Source organism: Rattus norvegicus, chromosome 2, assembly GCF_021556685.1.
Source record: "Rattus norvegicus strain SHRSP/BbbUtx chromosome 2, alternate assembly SHRSP_T2T, whole genome shotgun sequence".
In the NCBI taxonomy this organism is placed as follows: Eukaryota; Metazoa; Chordata; class Mammalia; order Rodentia; family Muridae; genus Rattus; species Rattus norvegicus.
The window spans coordinates 174,337,931-174,359,323 of NC_141535.1; the positions used below are offsets into that span (position 1 = coordinate 174,337,931).

Here is a 21,393-nt window from a genome sequence, read left to right on the forward strand (position 1 = left end):
CTGATGTCAGACCCTGAGAAGTAGATAGATACAAGACCAAGACAAAAGAGGGACCCTGTCACCTGTATTCTCTCTACTTTTGGGGTGGGGGTGGGGGTGGGGTAGGGGCAGGAAATTCATGTTCTTGCTGGTTAAGGGACTCGTGTAAGGACACAGTCAGAACCTGGGCACTCTGCACCATTGAATATTAAGGTCGGATAAATCAGTAAGACTGGAATAGACCACCCATGGATGGCAGAATCATCCCAGAGACGGCACCGAGCTTATCAGCAGGTCACCCTGTGTTGACAGCATAATGCTTCTATGTAGAGGTGACGTGCCTGCAGTCACACTGAAAGGAGTGTCTGGATTTCACTCCAGCAGTCCAATTCCATCCTCCCTTTTCTGGAAACGAAGGAAGGACATATTCCTTCTGAATCATACACAATTCCTGGCAAGTTTCTCCTTTGTCACCGGTCAACCTGAAGCCCCCAAAGAGTAAGGAGCCATGTCTAGGTAGAGGAGTCGATGAAAAGGTCAAAGTCCAGGTGCCTATCTCATTCCTCATTCTAAGCCAACCTAAGCAATTTGCTTCATTCTGGGCAACTGGGAGAGATGGAGAGAGAGAGAGAGAGAGAGAGAGAGAGAGAGAGAGAGAGAGAGAGAGAGAGAGAGGAAAAAGAAAATGGAGGAGGAGGAAGAAGAAGAGGAGGAGGAGGAAGAGAAGGAGACAGGACTAAAGACCCAAGAGTCAAAGTTTTAGGAAAGTGGGAGAAAGAATGTTAGAAAAGGGGGAACAGCTAGCTGGTGTCCATGAGCATATGGGGAGCTGTCTTCAGATGAAAAGAGAGAACCTGACGACTGGTGACCTCGAATAGGCATCGCTATGGGCCCAGTCAAAAAATTTCCTGACTCACTCCATCGCCTCATCCTTCCCATCCCTTCTCCCTCCTCCCCCATCCTTCCCCCAACCACCAATGTGCCTCTCAAGCTTCCTTGTTGTCATCTCACTGAGCCTGAGGAAATGTAAAAAGACCCTACACACACACACACACACACACACACACACACACACACACACGCCCTACACTCCAGAGGCCTCTACTGACCTGTACCTTTCCCATAGGCTGTCCTTGAGGGACAGGTAGGGTCCCTTGAACCTTCCCTTTCTGCCATAGCAGGTCCCACTCAGCCCCTTCAACGCTTTACCTGCTCCACTTTTCCATCCATGGAAATGAAGAAAAACTATGGTTCATGAAAGAGCCTGGACTTTGCTGTTTGCTTTGTTTTGAACAACACATAATCCTGGGGCCTTGGGGAACTTGCAATTTGGCTGGAAAACTGAAAAGGTCAGTACTTTAAAATTGAGAATCCTTAGCCTGTAAATAGATACATGGGAGGGTTAGTGAGGAAGGGCTCTCTTGAGAAGGCAAACTCCATGTGGGGGACAGGTGCCAGGTGCTGAGGGTCAAGGCAGAGGAGGACAAGAAGCCTCCCTCCATCGAGAAAGTTTTAGTCTTTACAGAGTCCTGCAAGCTGGAAGTGGAGGGCCCTGGTTTTCATTTCTTCCCCTCCCCCACAACTCAGCTCTGGTTGCCCTCTGAGATGATTAAAACCAAAAGAATTTCAGTGTCTGGAGTTCACTTTTCACCGCGATGCCATTCGCTTCCTTTTCTCTCCTGCAGTTTTTCCTCTTGGGAGAGCTGTTTGCTTCACTCCTTCCTTCTGGCTCGGGGTGACTCCCAGTATACACCAATTAACTTTGCTTTCATTTAGGGGGGTGGGGAGGTGAAGGGACAGGGGGGCTGGTGGTCTCAGGCAAAGGGGAGAGAGGAAGGATGGGTGGAGGGACCTTGATCTTGCTGGTTAAAATTCCCAGCAAAAGAAAAGAGCCGAAACAGCTTTCAGAGAAAGAAATCTGCCAAATGTTTATATTCCCACAAGACCGCAAAACCTTTTCATAGACCAAAGCTAAAGTTCAGAGAAAAGCCAGAGCAGGCTTCTTCAGGGAGGAAAATTTTATCAACATGAATACATAAGTACCCACACCCTTCCTGGGGTCCCCACATCCCACACAGGCCAGGGCATCTGCCCCCGGGGCAGTGTGTGTGTGTGTGTGTGTGTGTGTGTGTGTGTGTGTGTGTGTGTGTGTAATAGGTATTTATACACATCTGTATTTGTAGTGGGGGAATCTTTGAGTATAGGTATATGTATGAGTGTGTCTGGAGTATGCATGGGGGAGTGTGGGATTATATGTGTGGGGTGTGTATGTGTGTATAGGGATGAATACATTGCGTGGATGTCTCTGTATGCTTACCTGTGCATATGGGGAGTGCACAAGCATGCGCGTTGGGGAAGTCCCTGCACATCTTACTCCAAGCCAAGTACTAACATATCGATACCCATCCAGGTCCTGAGCAAAAGCTGCTTCTCCTGGATCCCTAGCTGGCTCTCTCTGACATGGGCAGTTCTGACAGTGGCTCACAAGAGAAAACGGAAGATCCAGGGCCAGTGTTTGAGGAACTCCCACTGGATGGCCGCTGGAAAACTGCATCCATAAAGTGTTTTAGAGAATGAGTGATCTTCTTGTTTTATGCTCGGAAAATCCAAGTCACTAAGGTCATTCGATTAGGAGCACAGTGGGGCTAAAACCCCCATGTGTACTTACAGTTCAACGCGAGCTATTTCCACAGTGCCTCCAAATGTGGCTTTTCTTATTATAGTGCCCAGGAAACTAGAAACTGCAAGCCTTCCTCAACTGGAAAAGATAAGCCTTTTGCTATACAGGCCCTAGTGCTTGAAGCTGATGCCCTTACACTCTGAGTGGGAGGCAGCCCCTGCCAAAGAGCCTGATTTGTGGAGAGAGATGGAAAACCGGCATGGAGACAGAGTGGCCTAGCTGCCAGGGCTCTGCATACTGGCACACCCAGAAGTGGTGCAGAGGGAGACGCTTGACCCCACCCTCCAGTCAAAAACATGGAGAAGGTCCTCTCTTACCAGCTTTATAAGATATGGAATAGGCCTTACTGCCGTTTGCCGGGCACAGGCTTGCTGTATCCATCAGTGGTGACAACAGGACAAACAGCAGCTGCCTCTTGCTAACAGTGCCTTGCCGTGCCACAGACTCTACTTTAGATGTTAAGCAAAGCGGTCTCAAAACTTTCAAGATTCTTGTTTACCAAAAAGGAAACTGAGACTTGGAGGGGTCTTAATGCTGGCTAATAGCAATGAAGTAGAAACCCCTGCGTTTCATCTGACAGACCAAGGGCGGCAGGCCTTCCAGATCCGCTGAAGCCCAAGCCACAGAGACTCGTTCCTCATGGTTCCTTTCGTCTTACTTTTTTTCCAATTTGTTTTAAATAAACTTCATCATATATATATATATATATATATATATATATATATATATATATAAAACTTGCAAATAAGTAAAAACGTCACACACCAAAATTAACCAGACCAGAGGTCTACCTGCTTGATGAATGTGTACATTTGGATTGGGATTTGAAGCCAAAGCCGTGAAGCCTCTCATTAAACCTTACGCTCTCAGGACCTAATAGGGACTTGGCCACCACCAAAACCAAATCCAAAAAAGTGCACACTAGAATCAGAGCAAGAAGAGCATTAACTTTACATTCTCTTTCCTATTCCGTGCTCATCGCCTGGGTTGGTGCCTTTTTCAACCTCTTACACTTCGCCCTCCTTGTTCCCTTCAGTTGTACTATATGTCTGCAGGAGTGTTTGTTTACATGTATGTATAGACGTATGTATGTGTATGCAAGAATGCGATCTTACTGAGAGATTATACATCCAAAGTCCTCCACTATGCAAAGTTTTTGAACTTCATTTTTCTTTGAGGCTAAGTGGTATTTCATTGTTTTAGATAACAATTTCTCATTGTTCATCTGTTTAGGGGCAACTAGGTTGGCTGGAATTCTCTGCTGTAGGGAATTAAGCAGCAGTAAGCATGAGGCCTGTTAAGGAGCAAAACGAGGGCCAGACAGGAAAACACATGACAGAGGTTTGTGTACCAGCCCACTGCCATGTTGGATTCACTGGGTAAACCTTTCTCCCGTGTGCCTCTCAGACCCGCCACTGCCATCGGACTGTGCATCCTTTATACATTTTGGAGTGAGGCATGCAAGGAAAGTCTGATGGTCAAGTAGTGGCCTTAGCTCTAGAGGCTGCAAGAGGCACACAGCCTCCTCTTCTTGCCTATGCTCTAACCCTGCTGGCCACATCGGATTTAACTGGATGTTGTGTAATGTGGCCAGTTACTCACTCTTCCCGAACTCAGTAGATCTCAGCCAAGATTCTTCTCATCTCTAAAATGGGGTAGTAAACATATTGTGACCCACATGGCCCTGCCCCCAATCGAAGGCAGTGGGAGAATGCCTGGCCTTTCCCTGAGCTTCAAACCCTAGGGCATGTCCTGCTTCTAACCTCTGGGTCCCTAGTCACAGCCATGCTGCTGCCATCTCAACTGTGCCCACTTTTCAGGGTGTGCACCCTTCACTCGGACTTCTCTGCGGTGCCCCCACTAGGCTTTGTGGCAATGCACATCTCATCTTCCGTTGTGACCCCGAGCAACTGATGTATGACTCCATGAAGAAAGTCTATCACCAGAGGATGCCTTCCCAGGCACACCGGCAAGGCCCTGGTCCTGTGTTCCCTTCACCAATCCACAAACCCCTTCCCTGTCCCTTTCTTCACCTGTCTCACTGGCTGCCACCTCCCCCACATTCCTCCAGCATGTGTCTATCTGCTTTCCCCTCTCTCCCTCTTCCTTCCCACCCCCCTCCATGATGCTGCTGCAGGCTTGGAGCAGGAGGTTATGAAAATGAGCTTCGTGCCCAGGAGACTGTAATTATCTGCTAAGTGTGAAAGCCAGAGTGATTAATTAAGAGATAATAAAAAGAAAAGGAGGGTGAGAGGGGGGCCTCGCCACTTCGCTTTGATGATAGAACCTGAGGTGAGCCAAGCAATTAGGGGAATCTTTATCGAGAGTTAGCTGTAATCCACAAATTATTAAGCACCAAATGCTTCAGGAGAGCCATGCATTCTTGCCTAGTGACAGACAGAGGACAGCAGGATTAAGAGAGCTGAGAACACCCATCCAGGGACAGAGAGAGCTAGAGACTGGGGCTAGCTGGGTTGCTGGAAGACAGCCACAGAGCAGACTGTGCTTACTGTCCCAAGCCAGGCCACGGGTAATGTTTTTGGGACTTTAGGCCCTGGCTGTCCGGCCTTCCTGAAAAGGGGAATGCCAGGCTGCCCTGGAGCTCACTGTACTCCTCTTCCCAAAAGCCCAGCCCTTCCCCTGGAAGGACAGACGTCCAACTACATTCTTAAAGGAGCAGGGGTTGCTTACCACAGTGTAGGGGAAGTATCTCACACTGGCTGCAGGTAATAGATGCTTGCAGGGGACACAGCTGACATGACCACAGTGGACAGGTCTCAGAGGCAGACCTCCCTGGGCCTCAGCTTCTCTCACTAGACTCTCCTACCTCTCTCTCTATCAAATCCTGCGCTCTATCTCCTGTCCCAGCTGGCTCCTCTGTTCTCTGTTGTGTTTTCCCTCCAGGCCTCCCACCAGCCATGGCGCAGCTCCATCATCTCTTTCCGTCTTCTTCCCTGTCCATGCTCAATAGACTTACCCTGCCCACATCAGCAACACGGGAGATCCACACAGGCAAAGTTGGGCCGAGGACACTCCTGATTTCAGGAGGCCTGACTGGGAATGGGCCACCCTGCCCCCGCCTTTCCAGGTTCTTTTTCTTTCCGTTCTGAACCTTTTGGCCGGGTCCAGTAGTACACACAGCTCCTTTCTCAGCCTGTCCACTCAGAGGAGGATGAAGAGGCCCTCAAGCTCTACTACGATTGGTGGGAAGGTGCTAGTGCTATGAGCCTCAAGCTTCCAGCCCTGGCCAAAGACCCCATAGGGTGACAGCCTCAGTCAGACCCTTAAAGAGAACTTCTTGGTGGAGCCTGGGGGAGTCCTACCTCTGAGCTCTTGGGCCTTGCTTCTGAATAAAGGGAGCACGCCATGAAATGTGAAGAAATGAACTGTTAGGGAAATTACTTATCCAGATATAGAGTGATGTAGATGCATTGGGTCTCAACCTCGAATTATAGTTCCCGTGTAGGAGCAGGAAAGATTCAGGCTAGACACAAAGAACTTCCTATTTGCTATTGTCAGGTCTGAGACGGGAAGAGTGGACAATGCTAATAAAATTCCTTTCTCTTCAAAGAGGGCCAAGCACTGCTTTCCAAATTCATTCAATCAGTCCAGCCTCAAGAGAGGCATCCTGGGAATCTGAAGACAATGTTCTTAGAGGATCACCGCTGTTTTGCATTTTTGACCTCAAGTTCTTTCTGTCCCAGGAAGCCAAACATAATTGCTCTCACCTCTCCTTGTATCTTGCAAGCTCCCTAGGCTGATTCTGCTAGTTACCCTTGCACTGAACTGCATGAACTTGTTTTCTGGGGTAGAGGAGGAAGCAAGAGAGCCAGTGGGGTGCCAGACTGCTTGTAGACAGGACTCTTACACAGAGGCAGTAGGAGGCCCAGCAGTGGGGGATGTCTTTAATCCCCGTGCTCAAGGAGCAGAGTCAGGCAGATCTCTTTGAGATCAAGGCCAGCCTGCTCTACAGGGTGAGTTCCAGGACAACTAGGACTACACAGAGAAACCCTGTCTAGAAACAAAGCAACAAAAAAGAAGCCAGGAGACAATTGAGTGGGGTCTGTAGGTTGAGCATCTCTTAGGTAGGACTGAGAAACTGGCCCATTGAGAGATGGTACCCATTGCTCCCCTCCAGCCATGCCCAGGTAAGCCATAGTCTCTCTCTCTTCTCAGTCACACATCTTGTTCATGATCCAGTTTTCAAGCCAAAGCCAATAAGGGTCAAGGTTATAGCTAGAAGCTCTGTCCAAATGTTTCTCTCAAACCTCCCATGATGAATCATGAAAACTTTAAAAAAAAAAAAAAAGAGTGGAAATGATGGCTCAGGCGTGGGAGAGTTTCCAGCAACACAGTCCCAGTCGGGGCTTTCAGCTCTGAAGCAGGAAGTATGGGAAGACCTGGCAAGGAGGTGGGGCTGGAGGTGGGCAGGTGGCAGGGAGGTGGGGCTGGAGGTGGGCAGGTGGCAGGGAGGTGGGGCTGGAGGTGGGCAGGTGGCAGGGAGGTGGGGCTGGAGGTGGGCAGGTGGCAGGGAGGTGGGGCTGGAGGTGGGCAGGTGGCAAGGAGGTGGGGCTGGAGGTGGGCAGGTGGCAGGGAGGTGGGGCTGGAGGTGGGCAGGTGGCAGGGAGGTGGGGCTGGAGGTGGGCAGGTGGCAGGGAGGTGGGGCTGGAGGTGGGCAGGTGGCAGGGAGGTGGGGGGGGCTGGAGGTGGGCAGGTGGCAGGGAGGTGGGGCTGGAGGTGTGCAGGTGGCAGGGAGGTGGGGCTGGAGGTGGGCAGGTGGCAGGGAGGGGGGGCTGGAGGTGGGCAGGTGGCAGGGAGGTGGGTGGGGCTGGAGGTGGGCAGGTGGCAAGGAGGTGGGGCTGGAGGTGGGCAGGTGGCAGGGAGGTGGGGCTGGAGGTGGGCAGGTGGCAGGGAGGTGGGGCTGGAGGTGTGCAGGTGGCAGGGAGGTGGGGCTGGAGGTGGGCAGGTGGCAGGGAGAGCCTGAGGTCTCAGCCTCCGGGGATAAAGAAACTTCCACTTCCGCTTTCCTAAAACTAGCATATCAATGCCTTTAAATCAGCACCCCATCAGAATAAGCCCTGCTCAGGAATTCTGTTCTCTCTCGATTCCAGTTAGAAGACAAACAAAAACACCCTCTCACACCTCAACAGGTCTGGCAGTACCAAACATCACCAGGGAATCTCTTGCCAATACAGAATCTGTTTTCCTGGGGGTTCTTAAAAGCTTGAGACTTTTTGTCCTAACACAAAGAGCTGATGCTTCTACAGAGATGGCTTTTGAAGTTAATACTCAAGCTTACTGTCCTTCGAGGACACTTAGAGGATGCAGATCACCTAGAAGTATGTGGTTAAGGATTCCCCCATCTTAAATGTGAGGAAACCATGGCTTGCAAAGGGTAAAAGGCCACTCAGTTTCCAGACATAGAACACAAACTGAATTCTAAAGCAGAGTGCCACTCCCAGCCCCACCCCAGGGGCTGAAATCTCAGAGTACAAAGTGCAGGAGTCACATCATTGGTTGCCTCCCTTGCTCGCCTGCTCAACACCACTAATGCATTTGGCTCATTATGGCTCCTCTCTTGCTCCATTCCCCTCCTCATGTTTGTCTTGCACTGCGAACCCTGGAAAATCAAGTACTGTGCATTGCTGAAAAAAGGGTTAGTAAACACCAGACCCTTCTGCTTCAGACATCATCTCATTCAATTGCCACAGTCACCCTTCGAGGCAGGAACAACCATCTGCCCTTCATAGCAGAGGGAGCCAAGGCTCTAAGGGGCACAGTGGCAATTCTGGCAAAAAGGCTAATACTCCCATAGTCCCCTGGTTGGCGGGGGTGGAGGTGGGGGTCCTAGGATACTGGTGGTTACCTGTTTTTTACAGAGTAAGCTGTGTTACATCATGGTCCAGGAGTGAAACTGCAAGTGTGTGCAAAACCCTCAGATGCAAATATTACCAACTTCTCCATGTCCTGTGTAAGTGAAACACAAGAGGAGTGCAGATAGTCCAAAAGTCATTTCCACTCAACCTTGGCCTGCATCATAACAGTCATTTTGCAAAGGTGGATATTCCTTTCTGGTTAATCTCTGGTTCATACTAGCATTAAAATGAGATTGCTCTCTCACTCTATGAACAGACCAGGGATGGGAGATAGCCCCAGGTGTGGGCTGGGAGAGAAGTGCATCAGTCCAGCATCACCCACAAAGTAGCCGGTGCTGACACTGAATGTTGCTCACTTCTGTCAGCATAGCCACAGCGAGTGTGGAAGGGAAAGGCCTTTGTGGGGACTCTGGGGACCCCTATCCCACAATGCAGTCCAGCTGGCAGATTTCCTGAAGGAGCTGAGAGAAGAGATAGGACAGAGCCACAGTGCAGTGGGCTAAGATCCTGGGGTTGGAGATCATAGCAAAGGATCTCATGGTCTAGGCAGGAAGTCCTCAGTCACTTAAAAATGAAAATGAAGAAAACTTCCATTTTTCTAAGAGCAGTCAGCATGCCCAGCCCTGGGTTTTCGATGCATAGAAAATGCCTTCTCCTATTCCACTCTGTTTTCAGTCCCTCTGGCCCATCTCTTCCTTCTCTATAATAAGCTCCCGGTTAAATGAACAGAATGGGAAGAAACAGTTAAAAGGGCCTCATGGTGGGGCAGTGTTGGTAATGGAGCACACAGGGCCCCGGGCTGTGCATGAAGAATTCAGGGAGGGGGGATAATAATAAAACCTCAGCTGAGCTGATTAGGAGGAGAAAGTTAATTTAGAAATCAGCTCTACTGGGCAGGAGCAGAGGCTGGGGAGAGAAAAGTGGACACATGAGGTTGGGAGACTTGAGGAAAGGGTATTTCCCGTAATTGCCTTTGTTCTTACAAATCCAAATCCTCAGGCAGAAGGAAGACAGTCCTGGGGAGTCCTTGGCTCCTTCCCTCTGGAGCAGGGGCACAAGGGCTATCTGGAGCCAGGACATCTTGCTGCCCGGCACCCCAGAACCAGCGCAGCTGCGGGCATAGCTAGCAAGCAGGCGAGCCATTCCCTCCCATGTACTCCCAGCTTCAAGCCCCCACCAGGAAAGTCAGACTCCCAACATTTTCCACATACTTCCACAACCTCTGCTTTACAGGACTGTCTGTGTGTGTTTGTAGATGCACCTCCCACAGCAGGCTGGGAGTGCCTCAAGGACGAGAACTAAATCTCACCTTTTAATCCCCGGGCCTAGGATCACCCCCTTACAAGCACGCACGTGGACAGAAACGCTCGCGCGCGCGCGCGCACACACACACACACACACACACACACACACACACACACACACACACACACACACACCAGCTAGTGCTTGTCTCCTTGCCAGGGCCCCTTGGAGGAGGCTCCCGCTGAAATCCTGCAGCTCCCCTCCTTGCTGAGGCCCTAAGAGATCCTAAGAAGCTCTATCCCTCAGTAAGGAGAGCTAGGGCTGCAGACACAGTCTGAGGCTGACTGTGAAAGTCTAAACCCGGTGTTTCTCTAACCCTGGATTGTATAGACTATGCCCAGGCTCAGAGTGGACAAGGACAAATGGCTCTGACTCACTCAACTCCAGGTATCCGGGTAAGGAGGCCCTCTGCCTTCTCTCTGCTGAACCATGCTTCCAGACAGTGATATCATGTGACAAAGGACTCTCAGAGAGCACCCCCACTTCCCAGTCTCCAAACTCAGGTCACAGATTGGGGACTTCCAATGACACTCTCATAATGGTTTCTGTTCACTTTCGCCTAGCCAAATTGATCTTTATTTCATTTGCACATTTTATTTTATTACTTTTTATGTTACCATAGGGGCTACAAATCTCCACAGCAGCGCTACCAGGTTAGGAGTTTAAAGGAGGAGAAGACCTGATAGAATGATATAAAGACCATGACTTGTTTTCAACACAAAATCAGAAAACCCACGATGCAAGGGGCAGAGGCTTCTAGAGTCTGCAGCCTATCTGAGCTACAAGGTTCAAAAGAACAAAGCAGTCAGCACTGGGGCCTGCCTTTAACCCCAGCACTCAGGAGGCAGAGGCAGAGGCAGGCAGATCTCTATGAGTTTGAGGCCAGCCCAGTCTACAGAGCTAGTTCCAGGCAGTCAGGGATACAGGGAAACCCTGTCTGGAAAAAACTAACCAACCAACCAACCAACCAACCAATAACAACAGCAAAGCGACAACAACAAGAAAGAAAGAAAGAGAGAGAGAGAGAGAGAGAGAGAGAGAGAGAGAGAAAGGTAGGAAGGAAGGAAGGAAGAAAGAAAGGAAGGAAGGAAGAAAGGAAGAAACAGAGAGAGGAAAAAGAAGAAGAAAGCCCAGAATTAGCTCATCTGGGGACTGTCTTTCAACCTTCTAAGCCTCAGGGCTTTGACAGCAATCTCAGCTTGAGCTCAGCTCAACACATCTGCCCAGAGGATATCCTCATTGCCCATCCCCACCCCACTCCAAAGTCTCACTGCACCTGCCCGCCTGACAGACAGACAGACAGACAGACAGACAGACAGACACACACACACACACACACACACACGGGGGGGGGTGAGTCAGTGTGTGTTTGGGGTTTTTTTTAGTTTCTTGGAAAGAAGGAACTACACATTGTAATTTTTTTTTTCAGAGCTGGGGACCGAGCCCAGGGCCTTGTGCTTGCTAGGCAAGAGCTCTACCACTGAGCTAAATCCCCAACCCCCACATTGTAATTTTAAAAAATTATCCCACATAATTTGTACCCATTTTCCAAATAATTTTACAAGATTAAAAAAAAAATAGTTGTCCCCATTTTGGAGAGGAAGAAACGAGAGACCCATGGAGTTGAATAATTTCACATGTAGGATAAAGACCCTTAGGCGTAGAGATAGTACCTTACTCACCTTGTATACACAAGCTATCCGCGTGCCCTCTCACACTATGGTTCTACGGGTAGGGCCGAAGGGTGACCTCAGGCGGGGCTTGCACATCAGCATGTGCTCAACCACTAGGCTTCACACCAGTCCCACAGTGATGTTCTGGGCCAGCGAGAAAAGACCTACGCCTAAGGAAGCACAAGATCCCACCACCTAGCAATAGACTGTACTATGCACAAATCCATGTTGTGACGTTGACCCAGCTGAGCAAAGTACCTAATAATACATCTCTCTGAAGGCCTTGCCACCATTATTCCATATGTGGCTGTACAGTTCTGATCATTAAGCCATGCATGACTGAACACTTCTGGTGAGGGAAAGAACTAATTCTGCGTTTTCTCCACAGCCTCCAGTTAGGATATACTCCTCATATTGCCTCAGAAGGAAATGCAGGTCAGAGAGAACAAGCAATCCTGTCCTAAAGAAGAATTTATTATTCTTAAGCCAAGTTAGGGAGCTGGGGAAAGAGATAACACACATAGAATAGCTTCCTGAAATAGCCCCGCTGGGCCTTGAGAGCTACAGGAGACTCAGAATTCTGCTATCCCTTCTCTGCCTCAAAACGCAGTTCCCATGGCATTCTGGGAGACTCTGACAACACCTTCCCAGGGCTCAGACCCAGAGTGAAGCAGCAGTATTATCTCTCCTGGAAAACTAATAGCATTTGCTAGAGATTTCTAGCCCAGATTTAAGAGCCTCCATCTTGAAGAGGGTGGCTGGCTGCAAGGCCCATTTATTTCAATACCATCCCAATTTTGTCGAATGGGTTTGAGAAGGGCAGAGACGGATGAGCACTGCAGTCCCCAGAGACGAGAGAGGTTAATAAAAGTTGCTGAAGAAATTAAATGTGTAGGAACGAGAAACTGGGAGCCCCTTCCACATGGGAGAAGCTGATAGACAGAGGGGGAGTAGAATAGAAAGAAAAATGATCTTCAGAGGCACCAAGAAGCTGCAGAAGCTTTCATCCTGTGTGCTGTAAGAACTCAATCAAGCTCACACTGTCTGAAAATCAAGAATGGAAAGTTGAAGAGATGGGGATGGGAGAGTCAGAGGGGCCAGAGTCAGAGAGCAGGGAACTCAAGGGCTCCAACTCTCCCAGCCCTGCAGCGTGCACACATGAGGAGAATAGTGTCCTCCACGAGTCAGGAGGGCTGCTACAGCCACAAAGGAAAACTATGGAACAGAAATGTTTTCACACCATCCGTGCTGTGATGAAGGGCCAGGACAGCCACAGATGTTTCTGTCCAGAAGTGCCTGGGGAAGAGCAGTATATGCTCATGTAACATGGGACCGTGCCTACAGGCTTGCATGTGTCAATACTAATAAAGAGGCCAATGCCTGCAGCCTTCAGCAGTGTCTTTCTGGGACCATTCTCATGTCACTGCCTGTTTCTCATCCTGATTCTGTCTACCACAGGCTGTGTCCTCTTGGACAATTTGTTATTTATTTGTTATTTAGGCCTCTGCTTTTCCATCTATAAAATGGAATAACACCTAATCTTACTATTCCATGCAAAACACAAAGTAGCCCTTCCCCAATCATGCCTGACTTCCTTCTCCACTCTGAGAGCCATTCTGCACCTAGGCTCCTAGGACTCTCTACTCCCTGGTCTCACATTTCAAGATCAAGAACACAGCAACCTCTTTCTCCTCCTCCACCAAAACCTCCAGCCTTTTCCAGGTCAAAACCTCCTCTGAGAGACTGCCAGATTGACTGGCCTGGAGCCCTGGGAAGAGCTGGAGAGCAAACAGAAAGCAGGAGGGTGCAGCTCCGTCAGACGCTCACTGAGTAGCTTCCCTGCCTTCAGAGGGGAACGTGGCCCAGGAGCTGGGGAGATTGGGAATCATGCCTCCCAGCCGCTTCCTCCATTTCAGCTCACAGCCCTTTCACGAGCCCTCTGACTTCTCTGGAACTCCATTTTCTCCTCTACTAAATGGAAAAATAACAATGATCCTGCCTATATCACATGATAATCTATCAAATGTTATGGCACATGTGACAGCTACTAAAATCTGAAAGCATTACATAGTTACAAAGTGAGAAGACAGACAGGAAAGAAAGGGGTGGGGGGCGCCAGGCTTATAGCTCAGTGATGAAGCACTTGCCCAGCCCTGGGCTTGATTCCATCACACCCCCCCACTCAATCCCCCACCTCCACCCCCAAAACACACCTGAAAACAGAGGAAAGAGACTGGGGCAGCATAAACCTCTTTTTGACGGGTATTAATATTTTGCTCCCACCTCTGTATGATAATATCAAACCCAAGGTAACTAGGGGTGGCCGAGCACTTCCTAGCTGCAAAAGCACAGATAATTATGCAGCCTATCTCAGAGGCCTGTTGCATGGAACAAGACAGCAGGCCTAGATTCTCCTCCCATCTAACAGAGGTTGCCAGCACAGATAAGCTTTGAGGAGACATAAAAGGGCTTGGAACAGGGTGTTAACACTCTGGAGATGGCCCTCAGTGAGTTGTTTAACCTCTCAATTTTGGTTTTCTTATCTATGAAATGGCAGGAACATCAATTTTGAAAGGCACACAGCAGGAACTCAGAGAAAGGTTATGCTGATACCTTGGTATGTGGCTGACCTCCCATGATCCCTTTCAGAACCTGAGGCCAGGCAGATCCCTAGGGAATCGGCTGAAAAGCAAAGCTGAGTCCCTCCAGGTGAGCTGAACAAGACACCTAAGTTCTCAGCCTCTACAGCTGGTTTGAAGGCTAACGGTGAGAGGCACAGGCTCTCCCCAGACCCCACTCACTGCATCAGCCCTTGCAGGATCCTCTAACACTACAGTGTCAGTTTGGAGGGGACAGGGGGGAAGGCTTCCATGTGTAAATCCATGGATTAGAAAGACTAAGTTTCATCTAAGAAACAAACACAAGGGTATAAATCCTGTTTGGCAAGTAAAGCCTTTTAAAGAAATAACCAGCAGAATCATAAAGAAAGAGTAACCCAAAACTACAGGGCAGAATTTCAAAATAAAAGACTGTTTTTAAATGTTTAAATGCTATTATTACCTTAATGAGACAATCTTTTTCTCCCCATTTACTCTACCATGGACCAGAGGTGGGAGTGGAGGGAGGAGATCCTGTCCCAGACCTGTGTCAGTCCCTGCTAGCTGAGAGGTCTCTGGCAAGGGGGAATAGTGTAGAAGGTTTTGAATCAGCTGGTTTCTGTCACTGCCTACCTTACACATCCGAACCTCAGTTTCTCATCTAGGACAAAAGGAATTAATTACCCAGCCTATCTCAGGGGACCGTTGTACAGCCTAAGTTAATATGCATTTAAAGTCATTAACATGAGAGCTCGATAAATGATCTGTGTTGGTTCTCACACTGAAACACCCCACCCTCTCACTTCACACAAAAGCTCAAACTTTTCCCATCTGCCCTCCCCCTGGTCTCTTCTGCAGACCTTTTCTGAGGACACCAACCAGGAAGAGAGGCTGACCTGTCTTTTAGGTAGGTCTGCCTCCCTCGCGTGGCTTCTCCCTGTGAGAGAGGCAAAGCCTTGGCTGAGTGAAGCAGAAGACATGGAACTGGAAAGCAAAGAGAACCAGAAGTAGAGAAGAGGGGGCAGCCCTCTCAGCGTCTGCCCACATGTGCTCAGACACACACCCATGCACTCTTCATAGATTAATACGTTAATAATCCATGGAGTAACATATCTATCATCACCCCCACTTTGCATATAAGCAAACTGAGGCCCCTACCGGAGCCCACAACCTCTTCAGGATACCAACATGGTATCCTGAAGAGACTTGCTGAATGCAAGTCTCCGACTTTTGTCTATTTATTTATTTATTTATTTATTTATTTGGGACTCAGAATTCACCTTGACTAGCCTGAAACTTGGTATATGTAATCCAAGGTGGCCTTGAACTCATAGCCTCAGCCTCTTGAATACTAGGATTTCGAGCGTTCCAGGCTGAGACTGTGATGTCATCGCCATTTAATATGCCCTCCCTTCTGCAGTGCAGATCACTCATCCACCAGGCTATGTCCACAGCACTGTGCCCGTATTGGAGCATAAGAGAGAAGTGAAGACTGAGTCCCAGGGGATCTCGGAGGAGGCTTCCTCACACAGCGGCTCTCTGCAAGCAGTGGGTGAGCCAGCAGCATCATCATCAGACCCCACTAGAAAGGCAAAGTGGGAGGGTGGGGGAGTGGAGACCAGCAGCCACTCAGTGGTAATAGGGAGCCAAGGTGGGAAGACCTGAATGCCACCTCCTTCCTGCCCTGCCTGGGGTTGCAGATGGGTGTGTGCGTGCCTGTGGCCCCCAGAACTTGCTTCATGTCTCCCTTTGAATTCGAGTAGAAGGCTGAAGTTGCAGTTCAAACCAAGTCAAGGGGAGACCTGATAGCTCGGATTCTGCCCCCTTACGCTACGTCTACCCCAGCTCAATACCCAGAAGTAGGGCATTCGGAGCGTGTGGCATGCGTCTGTGTGCAGAACAGAGCTGTAGAAACCAGGTTCACAGTTCTCTGCCAGGATAAAACTGTGCACAGGGAGCTAAATGCTGGAAACATAGGAGGCCCCTGGGCCTCTTTGTTTTACCCCTTAGTCTCCTTGGAGCAAAGGCAGAACAGCCAGGAGGAGCTTGGGGTGAGGGGGTGCCAGAGGAGGAGATTTTCCTCCTATAGCCAGAGCCACCAGCCTCTGGAGGCAGCTCCCACAGGAGCCATCCTGTCATCCCACATTGCTCTGATTAACTACAATCCTTCCTTTTCAATTTCTCCTCCCTGAGACTAGGGAGGGAGAAAAATCTCCTAGAAAATGAATAAATATTTCAATTTTCAGCGCAATCAGTCTGGGGAGCTGGGGCGTGATGGACGCAGCAGCGGGGGAGGGGGGAGATAATGGTTTTCATTTAGATAAGATACAGAAAATTATTTAGTAAAAAATGATGATAGATGAAGCCCATTGAAAGTCTTTAGAATACAGTTTTTATTTCTCAGTGAGGCTGAATTTCCTCTTCCTAGCTCTCCACGGTTCTCAGTTCTGCTGCTCCTCTGACTACCTCTCCTCTTCCTCACTTCCCACTACCATCCCCACCTCCAGCTCACAGCCAACCACACTGTGTACTCTCTCCCTGCCTCAGCCTTAGCGTGTTGGCGCCCCCAGGTCCCCATTTCGCCCCTAAGGGTCTCCACCCCAACCCTTTGCTGAGTGTCCCTCCTGACTCCCTTTTCCCTTTGCTTTCCTTCCCAACGACCCCCCCCAAACATACATCTGCACCCATTCAAGGCTCTTGCTTTCACCTCTGATGGAGTAGAGTAGACTGGGGTTCAGTTCCCTTCCCTAGCCACACCCACCCACAATGATAGACAGGTACACAGCAAGCATTTTTTTTCTGACCCCGGAATTAGTGTTTCAAGCTACATGTCTCTCCTGTTTGCTAACTGCAGCTTCTGTTTCTTAAAGCTCATTCTATTTCATTGGAATATGAGGGCTGCAAGAGAGGGACAGATACATGCCTGCTTCTGACACCTATCAGAACTGACACAGCTGCCCCTCACTCACCATGCTCTTCCCCTCCCCCTCTCTAGCAACCTGGCTTGAACAAAGTCAGAACTTAACTTATCTTCCCAACTTTCTGCCAAGTGGCCAACCTGAGACCAGGCCTTCTTTCCTCCCTCCCCCTAACTCCACTCCCGTTCTCATACTGCAGATGTGTGCTCTAAGAGTCTTGGGGCTCCAGTAAAGGAAAGGGAATGAAGACCCCTAAACTAAGCCAGGCTTTGCCTTCAGAGCTGAAGAAAAGCTAGCAAAGAGAGGAGGGGTCCAGTGAAACACCCCACCCCCTACACACACACACACACACACACACCACACACCATTCAGGAGAGGAAGAGAGCTGGCCAATGCCTGAGGTTCTTTCCATTCTGCGGCTTCCCTCTTTCTAGATCACTCACCCACCCCACTGAGAGACCACCTCCTCCATTTTGAAGACTGTACATCTCTGTAGGCGCCTGCCTATAAGAATGTCTGCCCAAGTTTCTTTGTTTGCTCCATGGCTGGGGTATGTGGAAGCAGTTCTGTGTGAGTGGATGTTCTGTCCTTTGACTGGAGCAAACATGTATGTAACAGTTTAAGTTTGACGCCAGGGTATGTAACTAGGCAAGTGTATGTCAGCTTAGAAGAGGAATCTTCCTTCTTCAGAGGTGTCAATCAATGTCTTTGTGCATGTGTCTGTCTCCATGTGGGGGGTGTTTGTGGGGGACGTCTCCGTAGGTGAGTAGTCTGTCTTAATGTCTCTGTTGGAAGCTATCTGTGTGTCAATTTCTGCGTTCCAATTGGGGGAGGGGCTCAACATTATTAAATATTCCTTGGAGTCAGTCTCAGGAGGCAAGACCCTTTTCCTGCAGACCCCAGGCCTGGCTGGGGTTTGGACCCTTGGTTCCTTCACGTACATCCAGCTTAGTGTACCCGAATACACTCATCTCTCTCCCATTCTTACTTGCAGCTCTGCCCAGCTAGTTCCAGAAATCTGCACTTTCCTGACCTGAGGTGAGTGCCTGGCTCAGTCAACTCCCCTTCTCCCGATGAACCCAAACAACCCTGGTATCCGGACTTCTACCTCTCACCCACAGCCTCCAGGGCGGGGGTCCTAATACAGCCTTCCTTTGAGGGGCAGCCCCAAGCCGTATGCAGCCGCACTTCAGATGAAGGTGACTCTAAGCTGGATTGGGGTAGCAGGATCCCTCAGCCTCATCTTAGGGAGCCTGCGTCTGTGCTTTCCACGCACTCCACCCCCCAAATCTAAAATCCCATCTCCTCCTAGCCTTTCTCTTGGCCAGGACCCAGTAGTCCGGCCCTGGGCCCAGGAGGTGGAGAGATGGAGGGAGGACTGCCAGGAACTGGAGGAAAGACTTTGGGCACTCCGGTCCCTTTTCTACTCGGAGCTCGGCTTTTGCGACCTAAGTTCTCAGTTCTCCCGCGCAGCCAGAGGAAGCAAGTTGGGCCGCTTCACCAAAAACTCCTCGGTGTTCTCCGGGTAACTCCGCGCCCTTTCCCTGGACTCCCCAGCCCGCGGCTGGAGCTTACCTTGTGAGAAAGTGTTGAAGAGAGTGGGGATCCAGATGAGGAAGCTCAGCATGCTGTCCGCCCGCCGCTGGGCCCGAGTCGGCGCAAGCCGGGCCGCCGCTGGCTCTCTCTTCTCCCTCCCGCCCTTGCACACAAGGCGCACACTCGCTTGCCTCTCTAGCCGCGGGCTCGCTCCCCTGGCCCCTCCTCTCGTCCCGCGCCCCCTAATAATTTCTGCCCTCCGGCTTTATCTCTCCGGGCCTCTCTCAACCTCCGCGCCGCTCTCTCTCTCTCCCTCTCTTCCCTCCCCGGCTCCCTCCCTCTCTTCCTGACGTCTGCTCTCCCTCCGACGGCGCCTCCCTCCACTGCCCTCCCCTGGTCCCCCAACGCGCGCGCACACACTCGCTCTGCTCGCAGGAACCGAGATGGGAGGAGAGCAAAGAGAAAGGAATTGAGGGCAGAGGCAAGGGGTGGGAAGGGGTGGGGAGAACGCGGCGTTGCAGGCTCTGGAGCAAGGACCGCTGGGTCCTGGCCCACCGGCGCTTGGTGCCAGACCTACTTTTGCCCCCAGTGGTGTAACTGAGCCGGGCATGGGAGGCAGTCAGGACTGAGGACGAACCTTCATCAATTTGGGTGACTATGTTAGGAGTGGTGTGCTTGTTATGCGTCTTGGGGGGTGGGAGGGGGTTTAAAAGCTTTATGATCCTTCTTTTTTTTTTTTTTTTCGTTTTAATCCCAAACCCCAGAATCTAACTCTAGATGCCTAAATTAAGAATTCTCAATTAACTCGAGAGTGTTGGAGGGGAAGAAGCTCTTCTCGCTTACAAATCTCAGATTGGAGAAATCTTGAGCCCCTTCTGAGGGCTTCAGCCAGCCACATTGAGGCCCCCCTCAGCGCTGGGGTCCGTAGCAGCCACGAAGAGGCGCAGTTAACTCTTCCTTTGTTCATCCCAGACATCTATCTATTCGGAGGGAAAGCCAAAGAACTCTGTGGCTTTCTCTTGTGCCTCCCCCGAAGGCTTGCCACAGAGGGCAGCCACCGAACGATCTCTAAGCACTCGCGAACTTGAGGTGCAGTGGGGTGAAGAAGTGGAGAATCGAAGTAGAAGTGCATTCCGGAGGGTGCTCCTGTCCAAAGCCCAGTGTAGTAGCCATCTTCTCCCCCAATCCCTAAATAAATCCTTCTGCTCACTGAGCTGCTGAGTGAGTGTGGAAGAAATAATAGAGAAGTCCCAAGAATTGCACAACTCTCCAATTATGCCCATCTGGAGAGGTCTCCGCTGCTTCCTTCTCAGATTCTAGATCTCCTGAGTCCTTAAAAGCTGGCCAAGCTAGCTTGATCCTCGGGCTGGAACTAAGGCACACAGCTCTAGCGCCCTCTGCTGATATGAGATGGCCACAGTTCCTTCAAAAATCTTGACAGATCGAGTGGTCCAGACACAATCTCAAACAACTAGAGGACACAGAAATACAGTCAAAACCAGCCAACTAAACAAACAAAAACAAACAAACAAACAAAAACCCAAAATTTCATACTCAAGAGCATAATATGTTAGGACTTGAAGTTCTCTTTATGTTAAAAATACTTGCAAGCATAGGCAAAACCACAGTTTTAAAAAGGGGATATCTAATCCGGAGATTGAGTACCACCCTGCCCTGAGGGGAGCAACCATACAAACACATGCATTCAGATATACTCGATTTTTTTTAGTCTATTTTTTCATTAACTGGCCATTCAACCGATATTTCTTTGGTACTTGATGTGGTCCAGTCACAAAACCAGTCAGAATACAATTAAATATAAATAAATAAATAAATAAACGAATAAATCTGAATATAGTGGTGCATGTCTGTAAGACTACCTTAGGAGAGAAAGGTGGAGAATTGACTGGGAACCTTTAATCCCAGCACTTGGGAAGTAGGAAGTAGACTTATTTCTATGAGTGAAGACCAACCCGGTCTTCTTAGGAAGATCCGGGACAGCCAGGACTTCAATGGAAGCCTGTCTTAAAACAGCATCAGCAAGAACAAAACAAACAACAAAAACAAACAGAATTGTAAGTTCAGGGAGAACCCAGGAACTCAGCCTATATAATGACACCCCATCACAGTAAAAATGACACATACGTCACACACAAGTTCTTTTCCTTTAAAGTTTCACTGGCCGGGAGGGGTTGGTCCATGAAAAGTATGACGTGCTAGATTATGTTAAGTGTTATGGGTAACAAAACACAATAAAGGAATAGAGAAGGAAGAAAGGGGCAGCCGCTCCCATAACTGCACAAGGAAAGTTGCCCTCCATAGTCACATTTGAGATTCACCTCTGCAGCATCTGAGGACAGAACACAGCAAACAGACATGCGCAAAGCTTCCTAGGTCAGGGAATTCTGGGAGTGAAACGGCCTTTCCCCTTTACTCTGAATGAGTACATGCTAGTAGGGGACCCTGAAACACAGATAAAGAAAATGCCAGGAAGTAGTGCTCTCAGCAGTTTTACTGGCCTTGCCCTCTCCCTTTAAATATAAATCTTCACCAGCTCATCCCAAAAGAAAGGCTTTCTTTCCTCTCCAGACTCCTACAAGCTACTCAGGATCACAGGTCCTAAAGCCCTATGCCCCTTTGCCTAACAGTCCCCAAGACCAGTCGTGTTAGGGTCTCCTGACAGACTTTTCTAGAACAGCTCTGAGACCCGGTCCTGAAAGGATGGATTGTTCTGGGGTGTTTCAAAGCATCAACTAGCATTACTAGTTTCAATTCACTCCCCCAAATTCTCTGACCTGAGGAACTGCATCTGTGCCCTTTTGTTTGCTA

General features: G+C 49.6%; 1 protein-coding gene across 6 annotated transcripts in view; it reads right to left on the reverse strand.

Moving 5' to 3' along the window:
* Kirrel1 (kirre like nephrin family adhesion molecule 1) overlaps window positions 1-18,885 on the reverse strand; it is a 93,296-nt gene extending 74,411 nt beyond the window's left edge. For 5 of the 6 annotated variants that reach the window (XM_087624342.1, XM_087624340.1, XM_087624336.1 and 2 more), the window contains exon 1: window positions 18,604-18,885. In XM_087624342.1, the coding sequence (XP_087480468.1) occupies window positions 18,604-18,655 (52 nt within the window). In that variant the 5' untranslated portion in view covers window positions 18,656-18,885. 6 annotated transcript variants of the gene reach the window in all.
* Window positions 18,886-21,393: the final 2,508 nt, after the last annotated feature.